The 27,531-nt window shown below is 44.9% G+C and overlaps 1 protein-coding gene across 2 annotated transcripts in view; it reads right to left on the reverse strand.

Annotated features, from left to right (window-relative positions):
- Positions 1-27,531, reverse strand: part of LARGE1 (LARGE xylosyl- and glucuronyltransferase 1) — a 609,955-nt gene that overhangs the window by 295,011 nt on the left and 287,413 nt on the right. For both annotated transcript variants that reach the window (XM_018048226.1, XM_018048227.1), the window contains 2 exons: positions 24,983-25,065; positions 6,743-6,866 (listed from right to left, as the gene is read on the reverse strand). In XM_018048226.1, coding sequence (XP_017903715.1) covers positions 6,743-6,866; positions 24,983-25,065 — 207 coding nt within the window. The remainder of the gene's footprint in view (positions 1-6,742; positions 6,867-24,982; positions 25,066-27,531) is intronic.

Here is a 27,531-nt window from a genome sequence, read left to right on the forward strand (position 1 = left end):
GCTGGTAACGAGCAGGCATCAGGTCTAAGAGAAAAGGAGATAAATGAGGGCTCCCAGTGAGACAGGGGCCTCATGAAACAGCCCCTGCTCCAGACACTTCCCTTCCTGAGCTCTGGATTATCCCCCAGTGGGGGCCAGGGGTGAAGTCCCGGGCCAACCAGGGGCAAGATCAAAGGCAGGGTATTCAGGGCCTCGTCTGAATACTGACAAATATCTTGCTGATTTAAGGCAAACTGTCCAAAGTGAGGACTGCTTAGTTTAGTGATCCTTGGATGGCAGGGATGGGGGCGTCCCAGCTCTCAGCAGCATCATTAGTAAAACACACTTTTGTCCACAGCAGGAAGGCCGCTCCCTGCAGGCCTTTAAATGGAGGAGTCACGCTTAACACATTTGTTCTTCAGGAACAACCGGAAAAAGAACAGTACCGAGAGCTCAGAGGACCTTTGTCTAGACACAGTTGTGGTATCTTAGCTTAAAAACAGGCCACAGTGAAGGAACCAGAACAGAGGAGAGAGAACATGGATTGTGGAGTCAGTTCTGGGTTTTAGTCCTGGCTCTGCCATGTACTGGGCCGCCCAGGTGGCTCAGTGGTAAAGAATCCACTTGCCAATTCAGGAGATATGGGTTCTATCCCTGGGTGGGGAATATCAGCTAGAGGAGAAAATGGCAACCCACTCCAGTATTCTTGCCTCAGAAATCCCCTGGACCGAACAGCCTGGTGGGCTACAGTCCATGGGGTCACGTAAGAGTTGGATATGACTCAGCAACTAAACGACAACAACTGCCACATACTAGCTATGCATGTGATTGTGGGGTTAGTATTTTATCTCCTTAACCCTCAGTTTCCTCATCTGTAAAATGGGGATCATTATAGAATCAGTCCACAGAGTTACGGTGAGCATTCCATGTGAAAACCATGGAACATAAGAGAGACATTGTTCCATATATAGCAGAGGTTACACTGTAGCCTGGGCTTCCCTGGTGGCTCAGACAGTAAAGAATCTGCCTGCAATGCAGGAGACGTGGGTTCAATCCCTGGGTCGAGGTCTCCTGGAGAAGAGAATGGCTACCTACCCACTCCAATATTCTTTCCTGGAGAATTCCACGGACAGAGGAACCTGGCAAGCTGCAGTCTATGGGGTGGCAACCAGTAGAACATCAACGAGTGACTAACACACACCATAGCATATGGGGTTCAAAGTTACCGCAAACGGAATTCTGAGTTCAAGTGCAAGTCAACAGTGGCAACCTCATCCCCCAGTCAGGTGGCAGCCCACATGCCCCTCCTTTTCTTCAGATCCATCCCACCTCCATGTCTGCTGAGTTACATGACCCCGGATCTCACACCATTTCATTTGGAAAGGAAAAATCAAATAGCGGTCTCGGCATTTATTCACTGCCTAATCTCAGGGGAATATCCTTCACCTCTGTGCTTCAGTTTACAAAGTGCCTGTGAGATGGAGGTAATGAAGCTCCTCTTTCCACCCCACAGGGTGGTCCCAAGACGTGAGTGATGCATGCCACCACCTGCAAAGCTCCGTGAAGTCGTGGTCCTCATCCTGCTGCTCCCTCCCCTGATGACAGGGGCTTCGTGTCCTGAGTGGGTGTGGAGGCACTCAGTCCTGGGAGCCTGTGGGTCTGGGAACTTGAAAGCCAGAAATGAACGAACCACAAAAACATCAGAAAGACCAATGAGTGTTTCACAGGCCACGGGGATGAGCATGCTGAGCGATCACTGCAAATCCGCACTAACCGGTCATTACGGAGAGAAGCGTACCAGTCCAGGGCAAATTTCTCACAGCTTGTTTTTAATCACACACTGATCCTTCATAATTTCCTTTCCCCTATTTGTCCATTCTCCAGCACTAACAGACAGAATAAGGGCCCCACAGGAGTATTTCTGGGAAATGTCATTTCCAACAGCTATATAAAATGATTTCTCAGCTGTATCGGGGGAGGCCATCTTATGCGTCTGCTGTGGGTACCATCCGATACGTTTCCTGGATGCAAGTGCAGAATCAGCATGATTCCACGTCATCATCTGTCCCTCCTCTAACATCATCTGGTGGATGGTGTTTCAATATTTCCCCTTCCTGGTTTACCTGTCATGGAAAGACGTCTGCCCCAGGGCTGCTCTTGGGATTAAGGTGGGTTGGCACAGATGGAGACGTTTTCTCCGTGCTACTGCAGGGTCAGACAAACACCTGGCTGTCTGCCAGTGCCCTGAGGTACAATGGGCCTCAGGGATGTGGTGAGTCCTGACAGTGATCCAGAACTCCTTCCTCAATCTAATGTCCATTGACAGATGAATGGATAAAGATGGATAAAGATGTGGTACAGATACACAATGGAATACTATTCAGCCATAAAGAGGGCGATGGTTCCATTTGCAGCAACATCAAGGCAACTAGAGATTATCACACTAAGTAAAGTTGGTCAGACAAATAGGCATCAAATATCACTTATATGTGGAATCTAAAATATGACACAAATGAACACATGTATGAAATAGAAATAGAATGACAGACATAGAGAACAGACTGGTTGCCAAGGCAGAGTGGGTTGGGGGAGGGACGGATTGGGAGTTTGGGATCAGATGCAAAATCTTTTATGTATAGAGGATGGGTAAATCACAGGATCCTACTGTAAACCACAGGGAACTATATTTAATATCCTGTGATAAACAATAATGGAAAAGAATATAAAAAAGAATGCGTATATATATTAATATATGCTCAGTTGCATCTGACTCTTTGCAAACCCAAGGTCTGTAGCCTGCCAGGCTCCTCTGTCCTATAATTTTCCAGGCAAGAATACTGGAATGAGTTGCCATTTCCTACTTCAATACACACGCGCACACACACATACACACACACAATTGAATTACTTTGCTGTACAGCAGAAATTAACACAACATTCCAAATCAACTATACTCCAATTAAAAAAAAACAAACTGAAATCCTTTCCTAATGACTTTGCGTCTGTCTCTTAGGCACCCAGCACTGAGTCTACTGCATATTCATTTAGCAAACATTTTCATAGGCCAGGCATCATGCCAGGTGGTAGGGATACAAGAGTGATAAAAAACAGAAGCCTAGCTCTTTTGGACCCTACACTTGAGGGAAGGTAGACATTTACCTGCTCATCACACAAAGGCATGAAAGTTTACACTCAGCAGTGAGTTTCCAGAAGAAACATGTGTGATCCTCCAAGAAGGTATAACAAAGCCCTATGAGATGATGAAAGCAGAGAAGGTTTCCTCAAGTACACAGAGGTTCAGCAAAATAATAGGGAATTAATTAGCGATGGGGAAAGAACAGACTCCAAATACAACAGACAGAAGAAATAGCTTGTGCAAAGGCCCCCAGCAGAAGGGAAGGAGCAGAGCAGCCTGGAAAATTCAGCAGGTGAGCAGCGGTGCTAACAATACTGGAAGAAGTTGGAAGGAGGCAGGAGCCAGAAACACAACTTAGTTAAGGACTGTACTCTCCATCCTAAAAGCACCAGGAAACCATCAAAGGTTTTACACGGAGGACAGGGATGGTGTGGTTGGGCTTTCCTATGGGAAAGTTGATTTATGTTACTGATGAAGAACAGATTCAGTAAAGGAGGTGTAGGCAGATAAGAAGGGAAGAGACTTGTCTGGGGAAAAATCTCACATGCTTAGACTATGACAGTGTCAGGGGAGATGGAAACAAGCTTGGACCTTGAATGGTCAGATACAGAGAGAGGGAAAGGGACTCGTTGAGGCAGACTCTTAGTTCTGGATGAGCAGCTAAGTAGACGGTGGTGCTAGATATGCGGAAGGCTCAGGTCGGGAGAGTGGGCAGATCATGATTTAGGTTTTTCAAGCAGAATTATGCATAAATTATTATGACTGTTCTCATGAATTGTGGAAAAATTACATTTTACAGAATGCCTCATACTCATCGTCCTTACTGGATTCTGACAACTCGCCTTATGGGATACAGGACTGTGGGTGATAGATGTTTAAGTGGTAAGGAAATGAAATGCAGGTGGGAGGCACTTTGCGTTGCAGTCATGAGTAGAAGGCAGGGTCAAGGGCAGGACTCCGGAGACCATATCCTTCAGAATACATCACATGGCAATTTTCTTTTTCTTATTTTTTAAGCCATGCAGTCTTCAAATGGATAAAAATTCAGCATGCAGGCTTCCCTAGTGGTCTAGTGGTTAAGAATCTGCCTCCCAATGTAGGGGACATGGGTTTGATCTCCAGGCTGGGAAGAGTCCACAAGCTATGGAGCAGCTAAGCCCTTGTGCCACAACTATGGAGCCCACACTTTAGAGCCCATGCTCCATAACAAGAGAAGCCACTGCAATGAGAAGCCCACGCACCCCAACAAAGAGTCACCCCTGCTCGCCGCAACTGGAGAAAGCAACGAAACAACGAAGACACAGTGCGGCCAAAAGAATAAAAAAAGTGTGTAAACATAACGGATACTTGGATTCATGTGGGCATGATAGAGTCAGAACTCCAGTCTTTCCCAATCTCACCTGCCTCCTTTCTTCCAGGATGCTAAGAAAGTCTTGGAGTTCCCAGGGGCAGGTTACATACAGGGCACAGTGCCTTACCTTTCAACCTCCCAATGGCCCAGGGATTTCCCTGCAGGCCATACAGTTAAGAGCATTTTAATCCTACATTGCCATGGCTACAAAGGGGAATAAGGGACTATCAAGAACCTGCCGCATCTCAGGCACTGCTGGGCCTTCACGTGAGTTATCTTATTTAATCCAGTATCTTGCTCTGTGTCTGGTAGTGTCCTACCCATTTGGCTCAGAGGTAAAGAATCTGCCTGTGATGTGGGAGACCAGGGTTTGATCCTTGGGTCAGGAAGAGTCCTTGGGTCAGGAAGGGAACGGCTACCCACTCCAGTATTCTTGCCTGGAGAATTCTATGGACAGAGGAGCCTGGCAGGGTTATATTAGTCCACAGGGTTGCAAAGAGTTGGACACAGCTGATTGACTAACACTTTCACTTTTCACTTTCACGGCTCAAACCCAAGTCAGACAGCTCTTTAGTGGCAAGATGGAATATGAAGTTGGGGTTTTTTTTGAACCACTCCATGTTCTCTTAAAAAGCAGGGGTGGTCCAGGCTTACAGAGCACAGATTTGGAACCACATGAAGACAGAAGAAGCCGCCTTCTGTGCCAGACACAGCTCCTCCCCTCCCGTAGCTCTTCCCCATGGAACTGGTGCTCAGACCCTGGGAGACAGAGTGGCTTGCTTTCACCTTAATTAGTGCAGCAATTTGCTAAATTTTGTTTTTCCCTTTTTAAGAGTGTTAATCAATTTTAGCTCAGAATAGATTGGAATGGCACACAAATTGCCACGACAATCCTCAAATGCTAAATTCTCAACATCTCGATCAACCTCAGAGCCTGAAATATGGGAAAATCAGAAACTCTGGCCGGCATCTCAGTGATCTATTTAAAATGTTACGGCTCTGAAATGAAAAGATAATGGCTTTATGAGGTTTAGAACAAGCAATTTGCTAAAATCAGCCTCATGCCTAGGTGTTTAGTCCTTCCCAAGGTGACTGGAGATGGAGCAGCCACAGTTTCTGCAAAGTTACGTGTTCCGCTAATAACAGCAATTTGTAAAATCCACTAGCAGCACAGGGTAACAACCAATGCACCAGAAATACAGAACAGAACGAGACGTGTTCCCAGCCCCGTCCCCCATTAAGAAGGGTCTAAACTAAAGCAGCAGTTGGACAAGTGAACAGAGATCCTCCTCTTCCCTGAGGGAGTTGCAGAAAGATCTCAGAGCAGGTGGCCATTGAGCTGAGACCCGAAGGGTGAGTGGAGTGGTGACAAAGCAGCTGGAAGGGCACGCCGGACAGAAGGAAAGGCTCAAACGCAGGAAGGAGGGCAGAGAGGCCAGAGGGGGTTTCTTAGAGCTGGGTAATAAGTGAATTTGCAGGAACGGCCAGAGACAAGACTGGAAGAAGGGTCTAGAGCCAGAAGACGAAGGGCGTTTTAATCAGACCGTGAAACTCAGGCTTGACGCAGACCATGTGGTACCACGGCAGGATTTCAAGTAAGGCAATGATGTGGCCAAATGATCTTCATTTGGTTGAAACCTTCTGGCCCAACATAATCCTTCATATTTATTCTGCCTAATCTTGTGGGGGTTATTCGGCCATGCCATGTGGCATGAAGGATCTTAGTTCCTCAACAAGGGATCGAACCTGTGGCCCCTGCAGTGGAACTGCAGAGTCTGAACCGAGGGACTGCTAGGGAAGTCCCTATTCAGCATAGTCTTTTAAAGCGCACTCAGATACATTCTCTCATTTGAGCCATTACTCCACGAGGTTGTTGTTATAATCACATTTCTACTCATGAAAACTCAGACCCAGCAAAGGTATAACTTTGTGTCTTATGACCAGTAAATGACAATACACAAGTTCAAACCCAGTCCCATCACACTCTGAGTTCAGTGCTGACCTGACCAGGTAATCAAATTCTCTAGATATCAGCCACCATGGGCCTCCTTTAGATACAGACTAGGCCAGAGGCCTCCAGCCTCCACAGAAATGCTTGGCAGTCAGAATTGCATAGACCAACAAGTATCCTGTGCTAAAGAGGTGGTTAATCAATTTCAAGTGGCAAAAACCCTCAGATACACCTGGACATTTCCAGTTGGGAGTTGAGATTTCTGCCTTTGCTTCTGTCTACTAAACCATAAACAAGAAAAGCATGACTCCCTTCCCACCAGTACCTTGAGCTCATCAGCGTTGTAGAAGTCTACACGCACCGCTGGTACCATCCAGGTCTGGAAGAGTGTTGCCAGGATCTGCTCGGCGATGGAGTCAGCGATGAGGTGGAAATGGAGGGGGTTCCGCCTGTGGGCAGTGAGAGGAGGAGTCAGGAGGGAGAACCAAGACCTTTGAATTCTAGCCACAAAAACCCACTCCTACCAACTGGTAATATTTGGGTTCCCCAGTGCTCAGTGGTAAAGAATCCTCCTGCAAAGCAGATGTGGGTTCGATCCCTGGGTCGGGAAAATCCCCTAGAGAAGGGAATGGCTACCCACTCCAGTATTCTTGCCTGGGATGTCCTGTGGACAGAAGGCTACAGTCCACAGGGTCATAAAGAGTTGGGCACGACCGAAGCAACTGAGCACACACACAACCAATGTGTAACAGCAACGGGGAAGGTCAACCAGGCATGTTGCCCCACCAGTGCCTGCTGGGGAGGTCAGGGGTGACAAGGGGAGAGGACATCTAATCCAACCTCAAGATTTCAGAGACGTGGCAACTCCAAGGACCGGAGAGGGTAAAATCATCGGTGACACTCCATGCAAGCCAACCACCATACCTGCTATTAGGGCATCTGTATTTCCAAAAATCATAGCGTGTGTACAATTTGGTCAGTGCTTTATCTTTACCACCTGGATGTACTGGCCTCAGTGAAGCATGTAGACAGAGGATGAGGTCTTTAGACTGGCTGTATGGAGCTGGAAAGTACTTCTCTCATAGCACAGCACTAAATCCCTCCTTCTGCTTGTTCCCCTCCATGTCCATTCCCACCCCCAGGGAGCCACAGTGGCATCACCTGGGGCCCCCATTACTGAATATCAGCTCACCCTCATATGTAATATTTCTAAGATCTTTATCATTCCATCTCAGTTGGCCCGCTGTCACACTGAGCCAGCACCCAAAATACAAACGAGCAGCACACAAGGGCAAAGCTTCTGATTCAAATGTAAATAGGTCTGAAGCCCAGATCTAGCATCTATGGAGGGGGCTTTGAACATGTCATTTATACCTCCGCACTGCCTCTTCATTGTGCACAATGAAGAGTCCCCTTGGGGCTACGAGGTCAATTAGATGGGATAAGCAGTACAATACTCGCTGCATCTCAACAACAAACACGCTGCTGCTGCTAAGTCACTTCAGTCATGTCTGACTCTGTGCAACCCCATAGACGGTAGCCCACCAGGCTCCCCGTCCCTGAAATTCTCCATAGAGGCTTGTGGAGAGGGGAGGAGAGGATGAGATGTATGGAAAGAGTAACATGGAAACGTACAAGAACACTGGAGTGGGTTGCCATTTCCTTCTCCAAAACAGCAAACATAGGTGGGATAATAGACAGTGGAGCTGCCTTCTTGAGGGACTGCCAGGCACAAAGCCACAGTTCAACTCAGCAGAAGTACTACCATAGATACCATAGTGCTAATAATAATAAGAGAATGCATTGTGGTGAAGGAGCACCTCTGAGAAATCTAAAGATGAGAAGGACCCCATCCCCCTGCCCCAATCTCAAGGAGCTCTTACCATTTAAAGAGATAGTTAAATATAGACAAAATTAAACATAAACAGGAGGTGGGATGTGGTAACAGCTACAACAGAAGACAAGGTTCCATTAGACTAAAGAAAATGAAAGGCGAGTCTGGACTGGGTCAGAAGGATGTGTAAGCACTGGGGGAAGCTTTATCCTTGGCACAGGAAGCAAAGGAAGAGGCGACATGATCCAGGGAGAATAATAAGAGACGGAATGGAGCCCAGCAGGCACTGAGAGTGTGTTGGGACAGGAAGGTTAGCAGGGACTCGGGGGTTGGAACAGAGAAGGGGAGAGATGCAGGCATATAGTAAGCAGCGCAAACAAACAGTCTGTACTTCATCAGCTCAGCAGAGGGAGTCACACGACCTGCCCCATAGCTCTCAGCCCCCGTACAGTGGCTCCCCAGCACTGTTCGAAGTTCCAGACACATAAACGTCTTTCAACTCTCCCTTCCCCCATGCACTCTTTCCACCCAGGGCTTTGCGTATGTGGTTTACTGGGTAGGAAATCCTCGTGCATTTGCTGATTCTACACTTACTGAACATCTGTTGATCACCAAGCGATGAGCAGGATGCTGGGACATGGTGGTAAGACCCACCATCCTTGCTCTCACATATTCCAGTCCTGTCCTCTCCGTCCTCCTCCTCCCTCACTTTCACAGTCGCCGTTCAGCATCTGGTTCTCTCTCACCCAGCCTTCACTTCTGAGGTCGGCCATCGGGTGCTCCTGGAATCCCTCCCTGATGACCCGTGATGAGGTCAGGGGCCCTTCCTAACACACAGTCCTCTCAGCATCTGCACAATCCTTAGGCTGTCACTGTCTGTTTACTTGTCTGCATCCCTCCTTGACTGTGAGCTTAAAAAGACGAAGGATAATGCCAGTGATGCTGAGTCCCAGGGTGGAGCTCCATGCCTCAGATGCAGTAAGAGTTCGATTAAAAAAAACGAATGTGAAATGAAAACCTGACTTCACGTCTAGAGAAGAGCAACAAAGAACGAAGGAGTCAAATCTTGAGGGATTTCAGAAGAAGAGATCTCGGATATGAGGACACTAGCGAGGAAGAGGAAGACAGCGGGGCTCCCTGGGCTGGTGGTGATGCCTCTAGGACAGAGGACATGGGAAGAAAGGCAACTGGAGGAAGATGGTGGGCTTGGTATTGGATACAGCGAGTTGAAGGTGAGGGTAGCAAAGCCAAGTGGAGCTGGGAGGATGAGTCTAGACCTGAAGAATGTTATTATCCAAGGTCAATCTGCCAAACACATAATAGGTGCTCAAGGGTGCTGAGCTGAATCAGTGACTCAAAGAAGCCATCAGAACCACTGAACTTCTCCACGGTACCCACTGCCTGAACACAGCAAACTCTCCGATTAAACCACGTATGCTCAGGAGCAAGTGGCGTGCCTGCCCTACAGCCTTCCTGGAAGCTCTATAGGAAGCTGCCAGTTGCCATTGCTTCCTGAGGTCCTAAGAGATGACCAGAGGCATCAGGGAGTGATGATGTGCTTGCTCACTGGCCAGTGACTTAACCTGGATGCTAGGCCAGGGGTAACTTGTCACTCCTTGGAAGACAGAGGGTCCCTTTAGCCCTCAGTATTGGCACAACCACCTCCCTCTCCCACGGGAGGCACAAAGGAATCTTACGTATGAAGAATGGATAAATGTAAATTGTATAATTGTCAACTTGCATTTTTATCCACGGTGGAGGGATGGCATAATTTTAGATATGGGGATAACTATACCAAACAAACCAAGGTACACATATTTGCTCTAACACATCACATTTTCTACACATCTGTATCTTTGCCTGTGCTGTTCCTTCCCCACAGAATTCTCCACAATGCCTGTGATTTCCTGTTCATCCCTTCAAACTGTTTGTCAGTCATCTCCTCTGTGAGTGCCTCCAATGAAAAGCTAACTGAGCACTCACAGCGAAGCACCGTGAGATCAAATTCAAACACCTGTATTCAAGGCAGTATGGTACTGACACAAAAACAGAAATAGAGACCAATGGAGTAAGATAGAGAGCCCAGAAATAAACCCACGCACCCTGGAATGATCCAGACAGATGGTATGGGGAGGGAGGTGGGAGAGGGGTTCAGGATTGGGAACACGTGTAACCCGTGGCGGATTCATGTTGATGTATGGCAAAACCAATACAGTATTGTAAAGTAAAATAAAAAAAATAAAAAAATAAACCCATGCACCTACGGGTACCTTATTTTTGACAAAGGAGGCAAGCATATACAATGGGACAAAGACAGCCTCTTCACTAAGTGGTGCTGGGAAAACTGGACAGCTACATGTAAAAGAACGAAATTAGAACACTTCCTAACACCATACACAAAGATAAACTCAAAATGAATTAAAGACCTAAATGTAAGATCAGAAATTATAAAACTCTTAGAGGAAAACAGAGGCAGAACAAACAATGACATAAAGCAAAGCAAGACCCTCTATGACCCACCTCCTAGAGTAACAGAAATAAAAACAAAAGTAAACAAGTGGGACCTGATTAAACTTAAAAGCCTTTGCACAGCAAAGGAAACTCTAAGCAAGATGAAAAGACAACCCTCACAATGGGAGAAAATAATAACAAATGAAAAAACTGACAAAGGATTAATTTCCAAAATACACAAGCAGCTCATACAACTCAGTGCCAGAATAACAAACAACCCAATCAAAAAATGGGAAAAAGACCTAAACAGATAATTCCCCAAAGAAGACTTACCGATGACTAACAAACACATGAAAAGATGCTCAACATCGCTCATTATTAGAGAAAGGCAAATCAAAACACTGCAGTGAGATATCACCTCACACTGATCAGAATGGCCATCATCAAAAAGTCTGTAAACAATAAATGCTGGAGAGGGTGTGGAGAAAAGGCAATGCTCTTGCACTGTTAGTGGGAATGTAAATTGATGCAGCCACTGTGGAAGACAGTATGGAGATTCCTTAAAAAACTAGGAATAAAACCACCGTATGATCCAGAAATCCCACTCCTAGGCATATACCCTGAGGAATTCAAAATTGAAACAGAGTTCATTGCAGCACTGTTTATGATAGCTAGAACATGGAAGCAACCTAGATGCCCATTGACAGACGAATGGATAAAGTTGTGGTACGTTTACACAATGGAATGCTACTCAGTTATGAACATGAACGCATTTGAGTCAGTTCTAATGAAGTGGATGAACCTAGAACCCATTATACAGAGTGAAGTAAGTCAGAAAGAGAAAGATAAATATTGTTGTCTAACATATATATACAGAATCTAGAAAAATGGTACTAAAGAATTTATTTATAGGGCAGCAGTGGAGAAACAGACAGACATGAAGACTTATGGATAGACATAGAGGCTTATGGACGTGGGGAGAGTGGGGGAGAGGATGAGATGCATGGAAAGAGTAACATGGAAACTTATATTACCATATGTAAAATAGATAGCCAATGGAAATTTGCTGTATGGCTCAGGAAACTCAAACAGGGGCTCTGTATCAACCGAGAGGGGTGGGATGGGGAGAGCGATGGGAGGAGGTTTCAAAAGGGAGGGGATATATGTATACTTATGGCTGATTCATGCAGAGGTTTGACAGAAAACAAATTCTGTAAAGCAATTATCCTTCAATAAAACAAACAAACAAAAAATTCAAATACCCGGCTTCTTCCCTCCACCATGAGGCCTCCAAGGACAGTGGCCATCTTTTCATTTCCAACCCCAGTGCTGGGCAGAGAGGCTGGCAAGTAACGTGTGCTCAAGAAACACCCGTACAACAGGGAAAGAAAGCCAGCGCTCTCTCCTTCCCCGTCACTGTTCACATTTCCCATAAGAAGTGAAAGCAGCTGAGGACATGCTTACATCAATGGTTCAGGGCTGGCGTTCTGCTCTAGAACATTTGGGTCGGAACCCTGGCTGCATTAATGACTAAGCGAATGCAAGCATGTGACTTCATCTCTCTAGGCCTCAATTTCACTTCAAATCGGGAACAATAATGTAAGTAAGCAGTAGTATCATTGTGACATGTGATATATATAAAGTGCTTAGCAAAATGCCTGGCATGTGGGTAATATTTCAATACATGTTAATAATTGGTATGGTCTGAATGTTCGTTGACCCCCACCCCAAATTCATTATGTTGAACCCTAACCCCTCGGGTGAGAGTACCAGGAGGTGAGGCCTTTGGGAGGTGACTAGGTCCCTGGGCAGAGTCCTCCTGAAAGGGGTTAGTGCCCTTACGAAAGAGGCTCCTTGGCTTGTTTAACACAAGGGAACACAGAAGGAAGTCTGCAGTCTGTGATCAGGAAGTCGGCCCCCGCCAGAGCCAGGTCATGCTGGTGTCATGACCTTGGACTTCCTAGCCTCCAGAACTGAGGGGAAAAAATAAATTCCTGTTGTTTATGAGCCACCTGGTCTGTGCTATTTTATTACAGCTGCCTGAATGGACCAGAACCGTTATCAACATGAACTTATGAAACTGTTATTTTCTCTACTGCTTTTACATCACTTTTCAAATAAAGTATTTTCAATTAGTTCTTCCACTCATAGACGAAAAAATGCATTGAATGGATAAACACCCAACAAAGAGCTATCAAGCATCAAGTAAGGCAGAATAGGGATTTAGGCGATGAATGAGCTCAGAGTCCTCTCTTCAGGCAGCAATCAATGTAGCCGAGACAGAGAAAGAATACAAATAACCACATAAATGTTAGCACATAAGGGCTCTGTAACACTGGGCTGCACACACAGCTGCAAGTTTGGGAATAGCAGGCCCTCCCTGCTGCCCTGCAGCCATGTGAAGACACTGACCTGAATGGTGAGTAAAGGGATTCCTGGAGCTGGACAGTGAACAGCCTGCACAGCCGTACAGAACGGCCACACAAGGACACACACACGTGTTCACGGGGAATAAGAATGAAGGAGATGGCCTCTCAGCAGTGGAGAGTCTAGGCAGTTTCCACGGATCATGTGGCAAGCAAACCGGACCTTTGGATGAGAAAAGATGAGGGAGAGAGAAATGTATCCTGCAGTACGTAACAGAAATAGGAAAAGAACAGAGGTGGAGAGGTTCATAGTGTGTCTGTGAAAGAACTACAGTCTTATTAGAGCAGATCATACAATGTTTATTGAATGCACACTGCATGCCAGGAATGGGGAGGAAAGAAAAGAGAGAGAGTATTAACAACAGGATGGGCCAGGGTGTGTGAATTCCTAAAAACAGAATTTGATTCTCCAAGTGAAAGACAGCCAGATAAGGTTTATAGGGCTTGGCAGGCAGCAGACCGAAGCTGTAATTCAGAAGGTTAATCTGGTTACCAAGCAGAAGATGGACAGCGTGAGTAAGAAGAACAGGCTCTCAGAGGATGATGGTGCCAGCATTTCTACAGGGCTTTCCCCCTCTTCTGCATTCTTCCTCAGGAATAAACCAAAGTCTCCTTCAAGAACACACTGAAATCTCACCTTCTCAAAGAGGCCCGCCATGACCACTCCATCCAAAGCCCCTCTCCCTACCCATCACGCCTCACCCCACCGCCACCTTTGGTTTCTTTCCAGCAGTGACTAGCAGGGCTGGAAATCTTCCCACACATCTACAGATCTATGTCCACCCTCCAGTAGAACGCGAGCTGTCTAGGGTAGAGACTGTCTTATTTCACAAAGCACCTACTCTCTCGTCTACTCTCTCCCCAACCCTGGTGCCTAGAAAGTGCCTGGCCGTGAGTCAGCTCAGGGCTTAGCCTTCCCATAGGCTGTGTTCACACTGGAGTGGTGTCCACAGCTGCCTGCACGGTACCACACTTCCTGCTTCCAGCCTCCGGCTCTCAGTTCAGACACCACAGCTCCAAGGAAGACATTCCATGGTGTCAAGATGCCCTTTCTCAGAGCCTCCCGCTGAATTCAGGGCTCAAAACTTAAACTTTTGCAACTGTTCCCTGTTAGATGGAGTCCTGGCACTGGGAACCACATTTTGTAAATAATCTTTCTCCTAGCTATCTCAAGAAAGAGGAACCGAAGGAGACATGATTAAATGCAGTATTGTATCCTGGATGGGATTCGGGAACAGAAAACAGAACTTAGGCAAAAATTAAAGAAATCTGAAACAAAGGACAGGACTTTAGTTATCATAATATATCGATGAGTAATGAGTTTTATGTGCTCGGTCATGTCCAACTCTTTGTGACCCCATGGTCTATAGGCTTCCAGGCTCCTTTGTCTATGGGGTTTTCCCAGGCAAGAATACCGGGTTGCCGTTTCCTTCTCTAGGGCATCTTCCCCACCCATAGATCGGACCTGGGTCTCCTGCATTGCAGACAGATTCCTTACCATTTGAGCCACCAGGGAAGGGAAGCTAAGTCTGTAAGTTAGCACTAATACAACTACCCAACCAGTACTGGTGGTCTGGATGCCTACCATTTATTATTATATGAGAAAGACACAAGTGTTGCTGTTGTTTAGTTACTAAGTCATGTTTAACTCTTTTTGGGACCCCATGGACTGTAGCTCACCAGGCTCCCCTGTCCAAGGAATTTTCCAGGCAAGAATACCGGAGTGGGGTGCCATTTCCTTCTCCAGGGGATCTTCCCAACCCAGCGATCGAACTTGTGTCTCCCGCATTGCAGGCAGATTATTTACGTGCTGAGCCACTAGGGACTGGCTCATTAATTATAACAAATATACCATAAGATGTCATAAGAGGGGAAATGGGCTGTAGGGTTTTGGAAAATCTGTGGTATTCCTTTTGTAATTTCTTTGTAAATCAAAAACTGTTCTACAAAATAAATTTTATTAAAAATAATCTTTTCCTCAGATTTTTAAAAACAATTCCTTATAGATATAATCATCCAGTAATAGTCTATCCAAAAAAAAAAAAGAATAAAAGGACAAATGAATAATTACTAAAGGGATCCAAATTCCCTCATAGTGGACACAGTTACTTGCAACTCTGGCGTAGAGGCATTAGAAGAAAATGTGAGAGCGTTATCTTTTAATCTGGGGTTAGGTGATGGTTTCTGACATAAGACATCTAAAACTCAGAGGAAAAAGAAAAATAAATTCGTCTTCATCAAGATTAAAAACTTTTGTGCTTCAAAGAGCACCATCAAGAAAGTGAAAAAGATGGCTACCAAATGAGAGAAAATATCTGCAAGACATGGAGATACCTGGTAAGGGACTTGTAACCGTAGTATAAAAATATTTTACAGCTCAACACAAACACAAGTAAGCAGATTAGAAAATGAGCGAAAGATCTGAACAGTCATTTCTCAGAGAAGACATACAAAAGGCCAACAAGCACAGGAAAAGATGCTCAACATCACTAGTCAGTAGGGAAATGCAAATCAGAACTGGGATACCGCTCTGAAACCCACTAAAATGACTGAGACAAAAATAACAGCCAATAACAAGTGGCATTAAGGATGTAGAGATACCGGAACCCTCAGCTGCTACTTGTGGGATTATACAATGACTGTAGCTGCTCTGGAACACAGTTTGGTGGCTTTTCAAAACATGAAGCATAAAGTTACCATTGCTGACTTACCCAGAAATCCCACTCCTAGCTACTGGGTTGGCCAAAAAGTTTATTGGGATTTTTCTGTAACATGCTTTGGAAACACCTAAACAATCTGTGGCCAATCCAGTATCAACAAATAATGTATGAAAATGTGTTCCCTCAAGAACTTTAACACAAACATCCACACTGGCATTATTTGTCACAGTCAAGAAGTGGAAACAACCCAAATGGTCACCAAGTGATGAGTAAACAAAATGAAGTAAATTATTAGGTAATGAAAAGGGACGGAGGACTGGCAGATGCTACAACATGGATGAACCCTGAAAAGATTATGCTACACAGGAGAAGCCCGTTCCAGGGAGACAAAAGAGCATGTGGTCCCATTGATATAAAATGCTCAGAATGGACAGTCCACATAAACAGAACGATTAGTGGTTGCCAGCGGATGGAGGGGGAGGGAAGTGGGGAGTGATTGTTCATGCGGACGGGTGTTTCTTTATGAGATGCTGAAAATGGGCCATTGATAATATTAGATGGTGGGGATAGTTGCACAATTCTGAATGTTCCAAAAACCACTGAACTGTCCACTTTTAAAGAGTGAATGTCACAGTATGTGAATTACATCCCAATGGGTCTCCACTGGCCTGAGATGGAGAGTGACAGTCTAACCTATGAGTCTGGGAGTGGGAATGAGGTCTGGTCTACTCCGCTGTCTTAGAAGCTGTGTTGTACAAGAAATGATCTGCCTAGGTAGGAAAAGCCAGCAATTGTCCAGGTTGGCTCAGACTATAAGTAACCCCAACTCATGAAGACAAAAAAGTGCCCTCAATTCAAATAACATTCCACAATTCAGGATGAACAGCAATACAGGTGATATTTCATTCCCAATGTGTAATCCCCAAGGCTGATTTTGCATTTGGTTCCTAACTCAGGATGGTAAAATCGTTTTAATGCTAGAGGTTTGCAAATCCCCAAACCAGCCAAAGGTGAGGAACCTCCATCCTATTCTCTGTTGTTTGGAGGGAGATTAGCAAGAGTTAGACAGATGTTAAGAACATATTTATGTCAAAATGAGTCTCATCAACTGAAAATAATAAGAACTCATTCAGAAGAATCACAAAAGGAATGATTTTCTTAATATATGATTCAGTGTCTATTAAACAACTAAAATAGCCTTTAGTATCAGTCCACCAGTTACATATGCATTCTGGGAGCTATGCTTTAAGCCCATGGGAAAAGGCTTCTACCTGAATGGGCCAGCTTGAGTACACATCTTCAAATTCAATGGGTCCCACATAGCTTGATTGGGGTCGAGCAACCCAGACATTAGGTCTCTTCTAATTCAGACCAGATCACGCTTTCCTAACAAAGAAGGAAGCAAGTGCATGCTTCGTCTTCAGCAGAGCCTGCAGATTTTGCTCATAATGAGCAATGCTCCTGCTGCCTCTGGTTTCCTTAACTGCTCCCCTGTTCCAGGCTGGGATGCAATAAATATGGTAATACAAAGAGGCAAAGATGATTAAACCTTAGCTTTCTCCCTGATTTTCCTTTCTTATTTCTGTCAGGAATGTGTCACAGTCCCTATAAGGCAACCCAAGGTCTGTTTTTTATTAAAATATACAAGGACAGCTGAGTTGAATAATCCTTAATTATTAAGTTTACAATGGAATTGCAATTTTAGAAAAAGAAAGAGCCTGTGACAGCAACTCAAATGCTCAGTGAATCTGTTACACTGAGAGATTTAATGGAACTCACTGCAGGAAAACACAGAAGCCCAAATGAGGGTTTTTTTGGTGTGAGCTCTTGGTGTGGGGGAGGACAAGTGGCCTTGATAATGTGGGGAGAATCGAGGACACCTCAGTATCATGTCAGAAGAGCTCTCCAGCGGAGAAGAACAGAGCAAATCAAAGACCTCATGGTGTAGTAAAAGCAGCATGGACTCCACGGTTGGCCAGAGCCAAGGGTAGAACCTCAGGAGCATCACTTATTTACCTGTGACCTTGAACACAGGATTTAGCCTCTGAGGGTTGGTTTCCTCATCCATTTGTGGGTATGCACCTGTACATGGCTGGGATGAAAGTCAAATACAATGACCTATCCTTGGGACCTATAAACTATAGCAACTAATTCCTTTTGGTTTTACATGCATGACTACATAGTACACATCTTTCACCTGTTCAAAGATCTTACACGTCCTTGCTATTTTCTTCCCTCGAACTTCACTGAGGTATAACTGACAAATAACAATTTGTGTATTTAAAGTGTATTATATACTTTGTGTTTCCAAAGTACATTAAATACTATGAAACATTTAAGGTGATATTTTTATATATGTCTACATTGTGAAATCATCATTGCAGTCAAGCTAATTAATATATCTATTGTCTCGTGCAGATTTTCTTTTCATTTCCCCGTGCATTTTCTTAAGCCTTACTAGAACACTGATGTTCAGTCCAGGGACTTCCCCAGTGGCCTAGCAATTGACTCCACATTCCAACAGATGGTATGCAAGTTTGATCCCTGGCTGGGGAACTAAGATCCTAAGTGCTTCATGGGGCAGCCAAAAAAGAAACCCCACTATTTATACTTAATACTTCAAAAATACATAACCTGGGTGGGGGATAAAGATGGAAATGGATCACAGGAATAGTAACAATGTCTACATGGTCACCCAAAATGATGAGTGAAAATAAGGAAATCATACCCAAAACAGTAACTTTTCAAGAGTTCGGACTCTGAAGCTAGACTGTTTGGGTCCAAACCCAGCCCCGCCCTTCCTCTCTGTGACCCTGAGTTATAACTTCACATGTGGATCCTCACTTTCATCATCTGTAAAATGGGGATACCAGTAGACCCCCTCATGGAATTAGAAGAACATTCAGTGAGTTGGTATCTGAAAAACACTCAGAACATAGCCTAACACAGAGTGAGAACTACCCTTCTATTTGTTAAATAAATAAAATACAGAAGCATTTCACATTGACTTCCTCTTTGGATATTCACAACAGGGCTCTATGAGAGACTGGGCAACAAAACAAAGCTCCAAGGAGGAGAGTGACCTCCCTGGGTCAGCAGCTCACAGACAGACAGACCAGAATCAGAAACTACTTCTAGTTCTTTGTTTTATTCAATCCTAGGTTCCTCCCTGCAGAATCTGGAAACTGTTTCTACAACAAGTATAAGCCTGAATAAACAATAAGACAATTAGAGGCAAATACTGATCATAAAGATGCTGTTTTATCCTTTCTGTTCTCGAGGGGTACAGATTTAAAAACAAACACACAAAAAAGTTGCTTGATATGAAAAGCAAGGCAAACCACCCAGTCTCCTCCTGCCAACAGGGTGATAGAGTGAGCGAGTAAGTAGATCTTCCTAGCAAACAAATATTAACTTTTTACAAGCTGGGCCACCTTTCCGACCAGGAGGTAAGCACTTAGTGATTAAGTAAGAATTTTTTCTCTGCTCACTAAAAGCTTAGTTTCCTTACAGAATAGCTATGTCTCCCAGTTTATCTGCAATTAGGATTGGAGGTACAGGTATTCCTCCAATTTCTCTTTAAATAGTATCCCATCCAAGTGACAAAGACACGATACTGTCTTATTTTCAACGAGGTAAACCTCTGCTCACATATACCTTGTCTTTATTTTTTCTCATCCACTTTTTTCCTTTATTACAAAGGTTGCAAAATGAGATGACCAAAAATGTAGGTAAAGAGAAAACAAAACCAAGACCATTTGCACTTTTTCCATTCTGAACATACAAAAATTCCATTTTTCATGTATTTTTTGCTACTCTTTCACTTGCTGTATGTCAACCATGTAGATGTGTATGTGTATGCATTACACACATGTGTGCATGTACTTACATAGTGGAACGATGATAAGTGTGAGTTTTTGAACTGTCCTGTCACTTACTTCATATTATAACTTAGCCATGTTATAACATACTTTTTCTAACCAATTAAGAATATGGTTTCCTATAAGAGGGATATTCCATTATTTAGACTTATTGTTTAAGTATTAACAGAATTTTTAGGATTATAAGCAATATTTCACAAAAAATTTTCCCCTGATGTTAGGATTATCCCTTTAAGACAGAATCCCTTAATGTAGTCATATAGGGTAAACATCTTGGGCAATAATACTATGAACTTCTAAAAGGTTATAGCAACTCTTAATGCCAGCATCAGTATATAAGAGTGATCACAGGAACTTCCCTACTGGTCTGTCCAGTGGTTAAAAATCTGCCTTCCAATGCAGGGGATATGGGTTTAATCCCTGGTCGGGGAACGAGATCCCACATGCTGCAGGGCAACTAAGACAGCAGGCTGCAACCACTAAGCCTGTGCGCCACAACTAAGGATCCCATATGCCACAACAAAGACCTGATGCATCCAAATAAATATTAAAAAGAATAAAAAAAAAGAACTGTGCAGACAGCACTCCTTTCCTATCTTTTAAAATGTAGTGTGTCCACTATCATTAGGCATGCTGCAGAAAAATTGATTTGATGTAACAAAGCAAACCTTAAATGAAATTTTGCTAAAAATCTTGTCCGGAAAATGAATCTAATTACTGTAATTAACAGTGAAAGCCAAAAGAAGCATCTGGCACCACTATTATTATATTATTAACATTAGGAAGGTACTCCATTTGTCAAAGTATTTTATAATCATGTATTAGTTAATCCTCATAACATGCTTTGGAAGCAATGAAGCTATTTATAGCTGGGCTTCCTGAATGGAATGTCTTTCAAAAGTCCTTTTGTCTTGATATCCCAAATCATTATGACCAGCATATCAATTCACAGAATCATTCTTATCTGTAGAATCCCAAGGGACTTAATTGGCTGCTCAGTTCAAGGAGATCAAGCAGGCCCTGATGTGGGGTGCAGAATTTTCATATCACATGCTGAGAATTTGCTTTCTTCTCAGATCTCCATGAAAGTACGGCCTGCCATAGGCAGCTGATAATGAAACCACTGCTATTTCTAAATTGAACATCTTTGTGCTGCAGCTCCTGTAGGAGGAAGAGTTTATACTCAATAGGATTCTCACAATTTCAACAACTACTGGAATTACTTGGGTTTGTACATATACATTATTGTAGCTGCAAGAGTACTTACACCCAATACTACCATAAGAACTTTTTATGATCTTAAAATGTGCCACAATGGAGAAAGAGCATAACTACTTGTAATCACACGATGTATGTCTGCTGTGCTCAGTAGTGTCCAACTCTTTGCGACCCCGTGGACTGAAGCCCGCCAGGCTCCTCTATCCATGGAATTTTCCAGCCAAGAATACTGGAGCAGATAGCCATTCCCTCCTCCAGGGGATCTTCCTGACTGAGGGACTGAACCCACATCCCTTGTGGCTCCTGTATTGGCAGGTGAATTCTTTACCACTGCACCACCTGGGAAGCCCAAACATGCAAATACTCTTCTTTAAAGAGTGCTTTTTTCTTTTTTTCCTCCCAACCAGGAAGGGACCTGAGTTCTTTAGTGCAGACAAGGAATAAATATTGAGTTGGCCAGAAAGTTTAAAAACCCAAATGAACTTTTTGGCCACCCCAATACATAAAGGCTGAGAACCACTCATCTAATTCAATGCTTAGCCTACATGATGGCTGGTTTCAAGCGGCAGATCAAGGCTGCAGAACCACGAGTCCCCAAAACTGCACAGAAACCAGGATTGTGGGAAAAGGCTCCTCTTTGTTCCACATTCCCATTTCCTCCTCGGATGTACAGCTGAAAGCACAGTGGCAACTGGACAGAGCTACCAGGAGGACCCAAGTCCCCCAGTGGTAACTGACCCTGTAACGTATTCGTCAGTAGCTCCCACCTCCCTTCCCTGCTCCAGGAGGGCAGCCAACCCGATGTTTTGTTAACCTGCCAGCTGACTGCAGGAACAGGGCAGCCCATCAAGAACCAGCCAGGTGAGATCAGTACAAATAGCTGAGCTAGGAAATAAATGCTGTCTTTTACCAAGTAAGTTTTGGGGTGAACTGATTCCTAACTAACTGATACAAGCTAACTGATAAAAAAAACTCCAGTCTAAAGAGTGAAATGATCTGCTGAAAATCACTGAGCTGAATGTGAAGTGAAATAAAATTAAGTCTGGGCTAATAAGTAACTGGTTGAATAAATATGTCTTTAGGTTATTTATTAATGCAGGCTCCTCAGTTCAGTTCAGTTGCTCAGTTGTGTCTGACTCTTTGCAACCCCATGAACCGCAGCACACCAGGCCTCCCTGTCCCTCACTAACTGCTGGAGTCTACCCAAACCCATGTCCATTAAGTCGGTGATGCCATCCAACCATCTCATCCTCTGTCGTCCCCTTCTCCTCCTGCCCTCAATCTCTCCCAGCATCAGGGTCTTTTCCAATGAGTCAGCTCTTCTCATCAGGTGGCCAAAGTACTGGAGTTTCAGCTTCAACATCAGTCCTTCCAATGAACACGCAGGACTGATCTCCTTTCGGACAGACTGGTTGGATCTCCTTGCAGTCCAAAGGACTCTCAATAGTCTCCTAGGTTTAGTCATTAAACAAGGAAACATTTATGGAGCATATAAATAGTACTTTGCTGAGATACTGGGAAAACAGGAAAATCAAGGCATGGTGTCTTATCTCCAGAAGGCCCAGATTCTACTAGAAGATACAACATGTATAGATAAAGAAAATATAATGTAATAAAGATAATAATGAATACATAGGACTTTATGGGCTGGTAGAAGGGGAGCCCTGACCCAGGCTGAGAGGTACAGGTGGGCTTCCGGTTACTAGGCACATACCCTGAGAAAACCATAGTTCAAAAAAATACACATGCCCCTTTGTTCACTGTAGCACTCTTTATAGTAGCCAGGACATGGAAACAACCTAAGTGTCCACGGACAGGCAAATGGATAAAGAAGACGTGATACATATATGCAATGGGGTGTTACTCAGCCAGAAAAAGGAATGGAACTGTGTCATTTGTAGAGATGGGAATGGACCTAGGGTCTGTCACATAGAGTGAAATAAGTCAGAAAGAGAAAAACAAATATTGTATATTAATGCATGTATGTGGAATCTAGAAGAATCGTACAGATGAACCTAGTTCCAGGGCAGGAACAGAGACGCAGATGTGGACACGGGGTATGGTTGGGGATGGGGAGCATGGGATGAATTGGGAGGGACATATATACACTACCATGTGTAAATGAGACAGCTAGTGGGAAGCTGCTATAAAGCAAGGAAGCTCAGCTTGGTGCTCTGTGATGACCTGGGGGTGGGATGGAGGGTTGGGAGGGAGGTCCAGGAAGGAGGGGATATATGTATACATGCAGTTGACCCACTTCATTGTATAGCAGAGACCAATATAACATTGTGAAGCAATTATACGCCCAAAAAAAAAAAAAAAAGTCAGGAAAAAAAAAAAGATGCCTAGCAAGGCTTAAAGAACAAAGGGAGTTTGCCAGCTTGGAGTGGAGGAGGATGGGAGAAAGGCACGGTAGAGCAGTAAGAGGAAACAAGAGGCAGGGTGCACCTCAGACAGGGTGTGGAGCTGCCAGCAGGCGAGTGCTGCTCGAGACAGTGAGGAGCAGCGTGGGAACACTGCCGAGAATGACATCAGATCCTGGATGCTCCCTGCGCCGTGGCAAAAAGCTTCAATTTTCTATCCTGGACAAGGAGAAGCTACTGAACAGCTGTAGGAAATCACATCAGCATCTCTGAAACATCAACACAGAGGATGGGTCAGGGAGACAAAGGACAGATGAGAGTCCATGGGGACATGAACTATGCCAGTCACAGTGGGGATGAATTGGAAGAGGTGGAACTGAAAATCATTTAGGAGGGAGAAGCTGAAGGCATCAGTAATGGACAGGCTGGCTGGGGGACTGCAAGAGAAGGCAGACACAAGATGAACCCCAGTTTCCTGCAGGGTGGGTAGGTCTTGGATGTCCACCATCTTTCCCAACTCTGTTTATGCTTTTGACAGTTAGATGTGGGTGTAAAACCTTGATCTCTGTTCAGGAAACTCTGGGAGCTTTTCATGCCTGTTCCTACTGCTAAGATCCTTCTGGATCCTGCTATGGCTATCTGACACATTTCCACACTGGTGGCTGTAGCTGTGGATAAGCTTCATCCAAATCCTTGGTAAGAAGGTAAAGGCAGAACCAAGGACCTTAGCTGGAGTTGTAGACCCAATTCTGGATATACTCTGAATAGAATTAGATATACATCAAAGCAGTGAAGGGACAGAAGAAAAGTCCCATGAAAAAGGAATAGTAAACGGCAGGTGTTTAACTCGGAGAAGAGGTGACTCAGGAGAGGATGGTCCCGTCCAGGAGGAAGAGGAATCCATCTTTCGTAGGACTGTCTCCATGGTGATATACTAGTGCCAGAGAACATCATCACACAATCCACAGATTGGAAAAGTTCAGCCTGACATGAAGCAGGACTGTCTAAGGGTCAGAGACACCTGGAGGTGGGGTGGGCCTGATTGGCATAGAGTAAGCATCTGTATAAATTTGCTAGAGCTGCCCCAACAAAATGCCACATGCTGGGTGCCTTAAATAATAGGAATTTATTTTCTCTAGTTCTGAAGGCTAGAAATTCAAAGTTGAAGTGTCAGCAGGGTTGGTTTCTTCTAAGGTTTCTCTCCTTGGCTTGCAAATGACTGTGCCTCCATCCTGCCTCCTCTTCTTATAAGGACCCCAGTCCCACTGGATGAGGGTCTACCCATATGACCTCATTTTAATTGAATTACCTCTTCAAAGACCCTAACTTCAAATTCATTTTGAGTTACTGGGGTTTAGGATTCCCAAGGATACATTTTAAGGGATCACAATTCATTCCACAACACAACCTGTCAACAGGGATGTGTAAACAGAGGTCTGATGACTGTCAACCGGAGGAAACCAATGAAGAAATTGAAGTAACAAATTCAGAGCGTCCTTGAAGGTCCCTTGAGGTCTCAGAGCTACGATTCTCAACATTGCGAGAGGGCAAACTCAACCCTGCTGTTAAACATTATTAACACAATAATCTCCCCAGGGCTTCAGACAATAATTACATTTTCATGGCAGCTTAAATGATGGATGAGAAATGTTGCTTTGCTTTAACCCTTTTTGGAGGAAAGGCGCGGGCCGGCGGCTACACAGGAACCTGCAGAGGACAACCGCGCGCTTACCTGTGAAACAGGACAGACTTCACCAAGGTGACTACGTCGCGGCTGGCATTGTATCCGGCACAGACAATAGCAACGTGGATTGTCTGGGAAGAGAACAGAGGAGCAATTAGATGGAGAAGGATCTTCCTGGTGCTTCTGACAGCATGAGAAAGTGCCCTATTTCTTGTTGGGATGGTCGGGACACAAGGAACATTGGCGGCAGCTGTGAAGAATAACTCCAGACAGTTTTATTAAGGCCTTTTTAATCGGTTTATGGCGCTATCATCATTTAGAAACCATTAAGGCTCTTTTCAATTACATTTTGGGGACGAGAGAAATGGCAATTGGCTTGAATAGGCAAACAGGGCATCCTGTGCCCCCAAGCCTGGAGACAATGACAATCGGCAACAAGAGAGGAGAAAGAAACACGCCTGAATGTATGAACTGACAACCGGGGATCTCAGTTGGAGACGTGGTGGCTCAGAGTTCAGCAAATGTTCTCACAGGACATCACAGGTCAGGGGCAATCTGATAACAGGACAAAGGGAACCAAGAAACACCGAAGGGCCCAGCTGGGATACCATTCAGGGAACTGAAGGCTGGCAGAATCAACAGGACATGGATGGATCATCTCACCGAAGCACTTGGGAGCATGGGCCCCTGGCATGCCCGTTAACCGCGGGTGACCCAGGAAAGCTTCAGCATCAGGTGACTCACTGTAACATGACGGTCAGGACGCACATCACGCGGGATGTCGCGGAAGGGAACTATGCCAAGTACAGAGATGCAGCACACCGCAGTCTGATCACAGGAGAAAGCCCCTCGAGAGCTGAGCTCCCGAAACAGGGGTGATTTGCCATCTTGGTGTGCCGTGAATGAATTACAGGTGATCAAGATGGCACACCTCTTCAAGTGAGAGTTCCAGGCTACCAGGCAGGGCTGCCCCACAGGCTTGGCTGCCCTCTGTTGCCTGAAAGTTCTATATTCCTCTGGGCACCCAATACTGAAATTCAAAGAAAGGGTCTGGATAGGCACCACTTCATTTTCAGAACCATGCGTAGCCCTTCCTCCTAATGCATGGCTCCCAGACTCCCCATTCTCCTCACCAGCCACTTCCAGCTGCAGGGAAGTTCTGACGTCCTGCTCACTTCCATACACGCTTCCCCAGACCTATGTCAGCCCATGTCTCCTGACATCACCAAGGAAAGGTTAACCATATCCAGGATAAACCAACCGAGAGTCTAGGATGCACTTGCAAGACCTTTTCAGTTCCAATGACCTTCACTCCACCCTGGCCACTCACTCTCAGTGCCAGGTACTGAACCTCAGCTTCCTCCAAATCATCACTTTTGAGAAATTATCAGTTCACCCACAGCTCTAGGATTCTCAGAGCCTCTCACCCCGGCAGCTGTCCCTCCTGCTTATGAAGACCCCCTCCCCTACTTCGCCCTGTGTAACAGGCCCTACCTGCTTACCTGACCCATCTACCCTGCCCTTGGCTCCCTGAAATGTTCAGCCCCCATATGTTCATCCCCCACTGGCAATACGCAAGCCAGTGCCCCACAGTCAGGGCAGCAGGATCCCTGCTCCACACTTATACGGGGGACCAAGAAGGAAGACGAGGGAAGACAGAAGAGAAGAATCACTATGCTAAGAGCTAATATTTATTGAGCAAATTAGTACATACTGGGTACAGTATTTAGCACTTTACACAGATTGCCAGGTTTAAGCTGTACGAGACAAGTACAGGGTTATTGTTTCAGTATTAGTGATCAGGAAACAGGCTGAGAGAGATGGCATTTTAATTCTGCATAAGAGATTCTTCACCCTGCTGGTGGTGCGTCAGAAACACCCAAAAGATCTCAAAAATGTACCCTGTGCCAGCCCTGTCTCACACCAATTAACTCACACTCTCAGATGTCCAAGACCTTAACTACCCTACTAGAAGGCAGTGGTTCTCGGTAGGGGGTAATCCACTCCCCTTTGCCTCCCCTACGACACGTGGCGATGTCTGAAGTCATTTTGGGTTGTCACTCCTGGGGATGCAAGGAGTGGCAGTCTATGGATGGAGGCAGAGATGCTGCTCTGCATTCTACAATGCACAGGGTGGTCCCCAAAGAATCACCCTATGTGCAAAAGGTCAAGAGCACTGTCTCTGGGAAACCCTGTTTTAAGGAAGGAGAGGGGCAGTGAGGGGAAGCTCAGATCCCACAGGACACCAAAGCCACCTTTTCAATCTCATTTCTGCACATCTCAACTTCCCCACCTGTAAAATGACGACAGCCCCACTTATCTCTGGAAAATATCTCCCAAAGACTTAGAATCAAAGTCTGTAAGGCAGATGCAACTGTCACTGTTTGAATAGTGGAGGAGATGAATAGGAAAATGCCTGCCCATGGGAGGTATAACCAGGGTGGGAACAAGAATGGGTAAATTCACGCTGAATCAGGCTCTTTGGAATCGCAAATATTTAAATACCCAGCCTCCGAGATATCAAACTTTGTCTTGGCTTCAGGGTTCAGGGACTTTTTAAAATGGGCCCATTAAATGTAAGCACAAGCGCACACATT

Source organism: Capra hircus, chromosome 5, assembly GCF_001704415.2.
Source record: "Capra hircus breed San Clemente chromosome 5, ASM170441v1, whole genome shotgun sequence".
Taxonomy (NCBI): Eukaryota; Metazoa; Chordata; class Mammalia; order Artiodactyla; family Bovidae; genus Capra; species Capra hircus.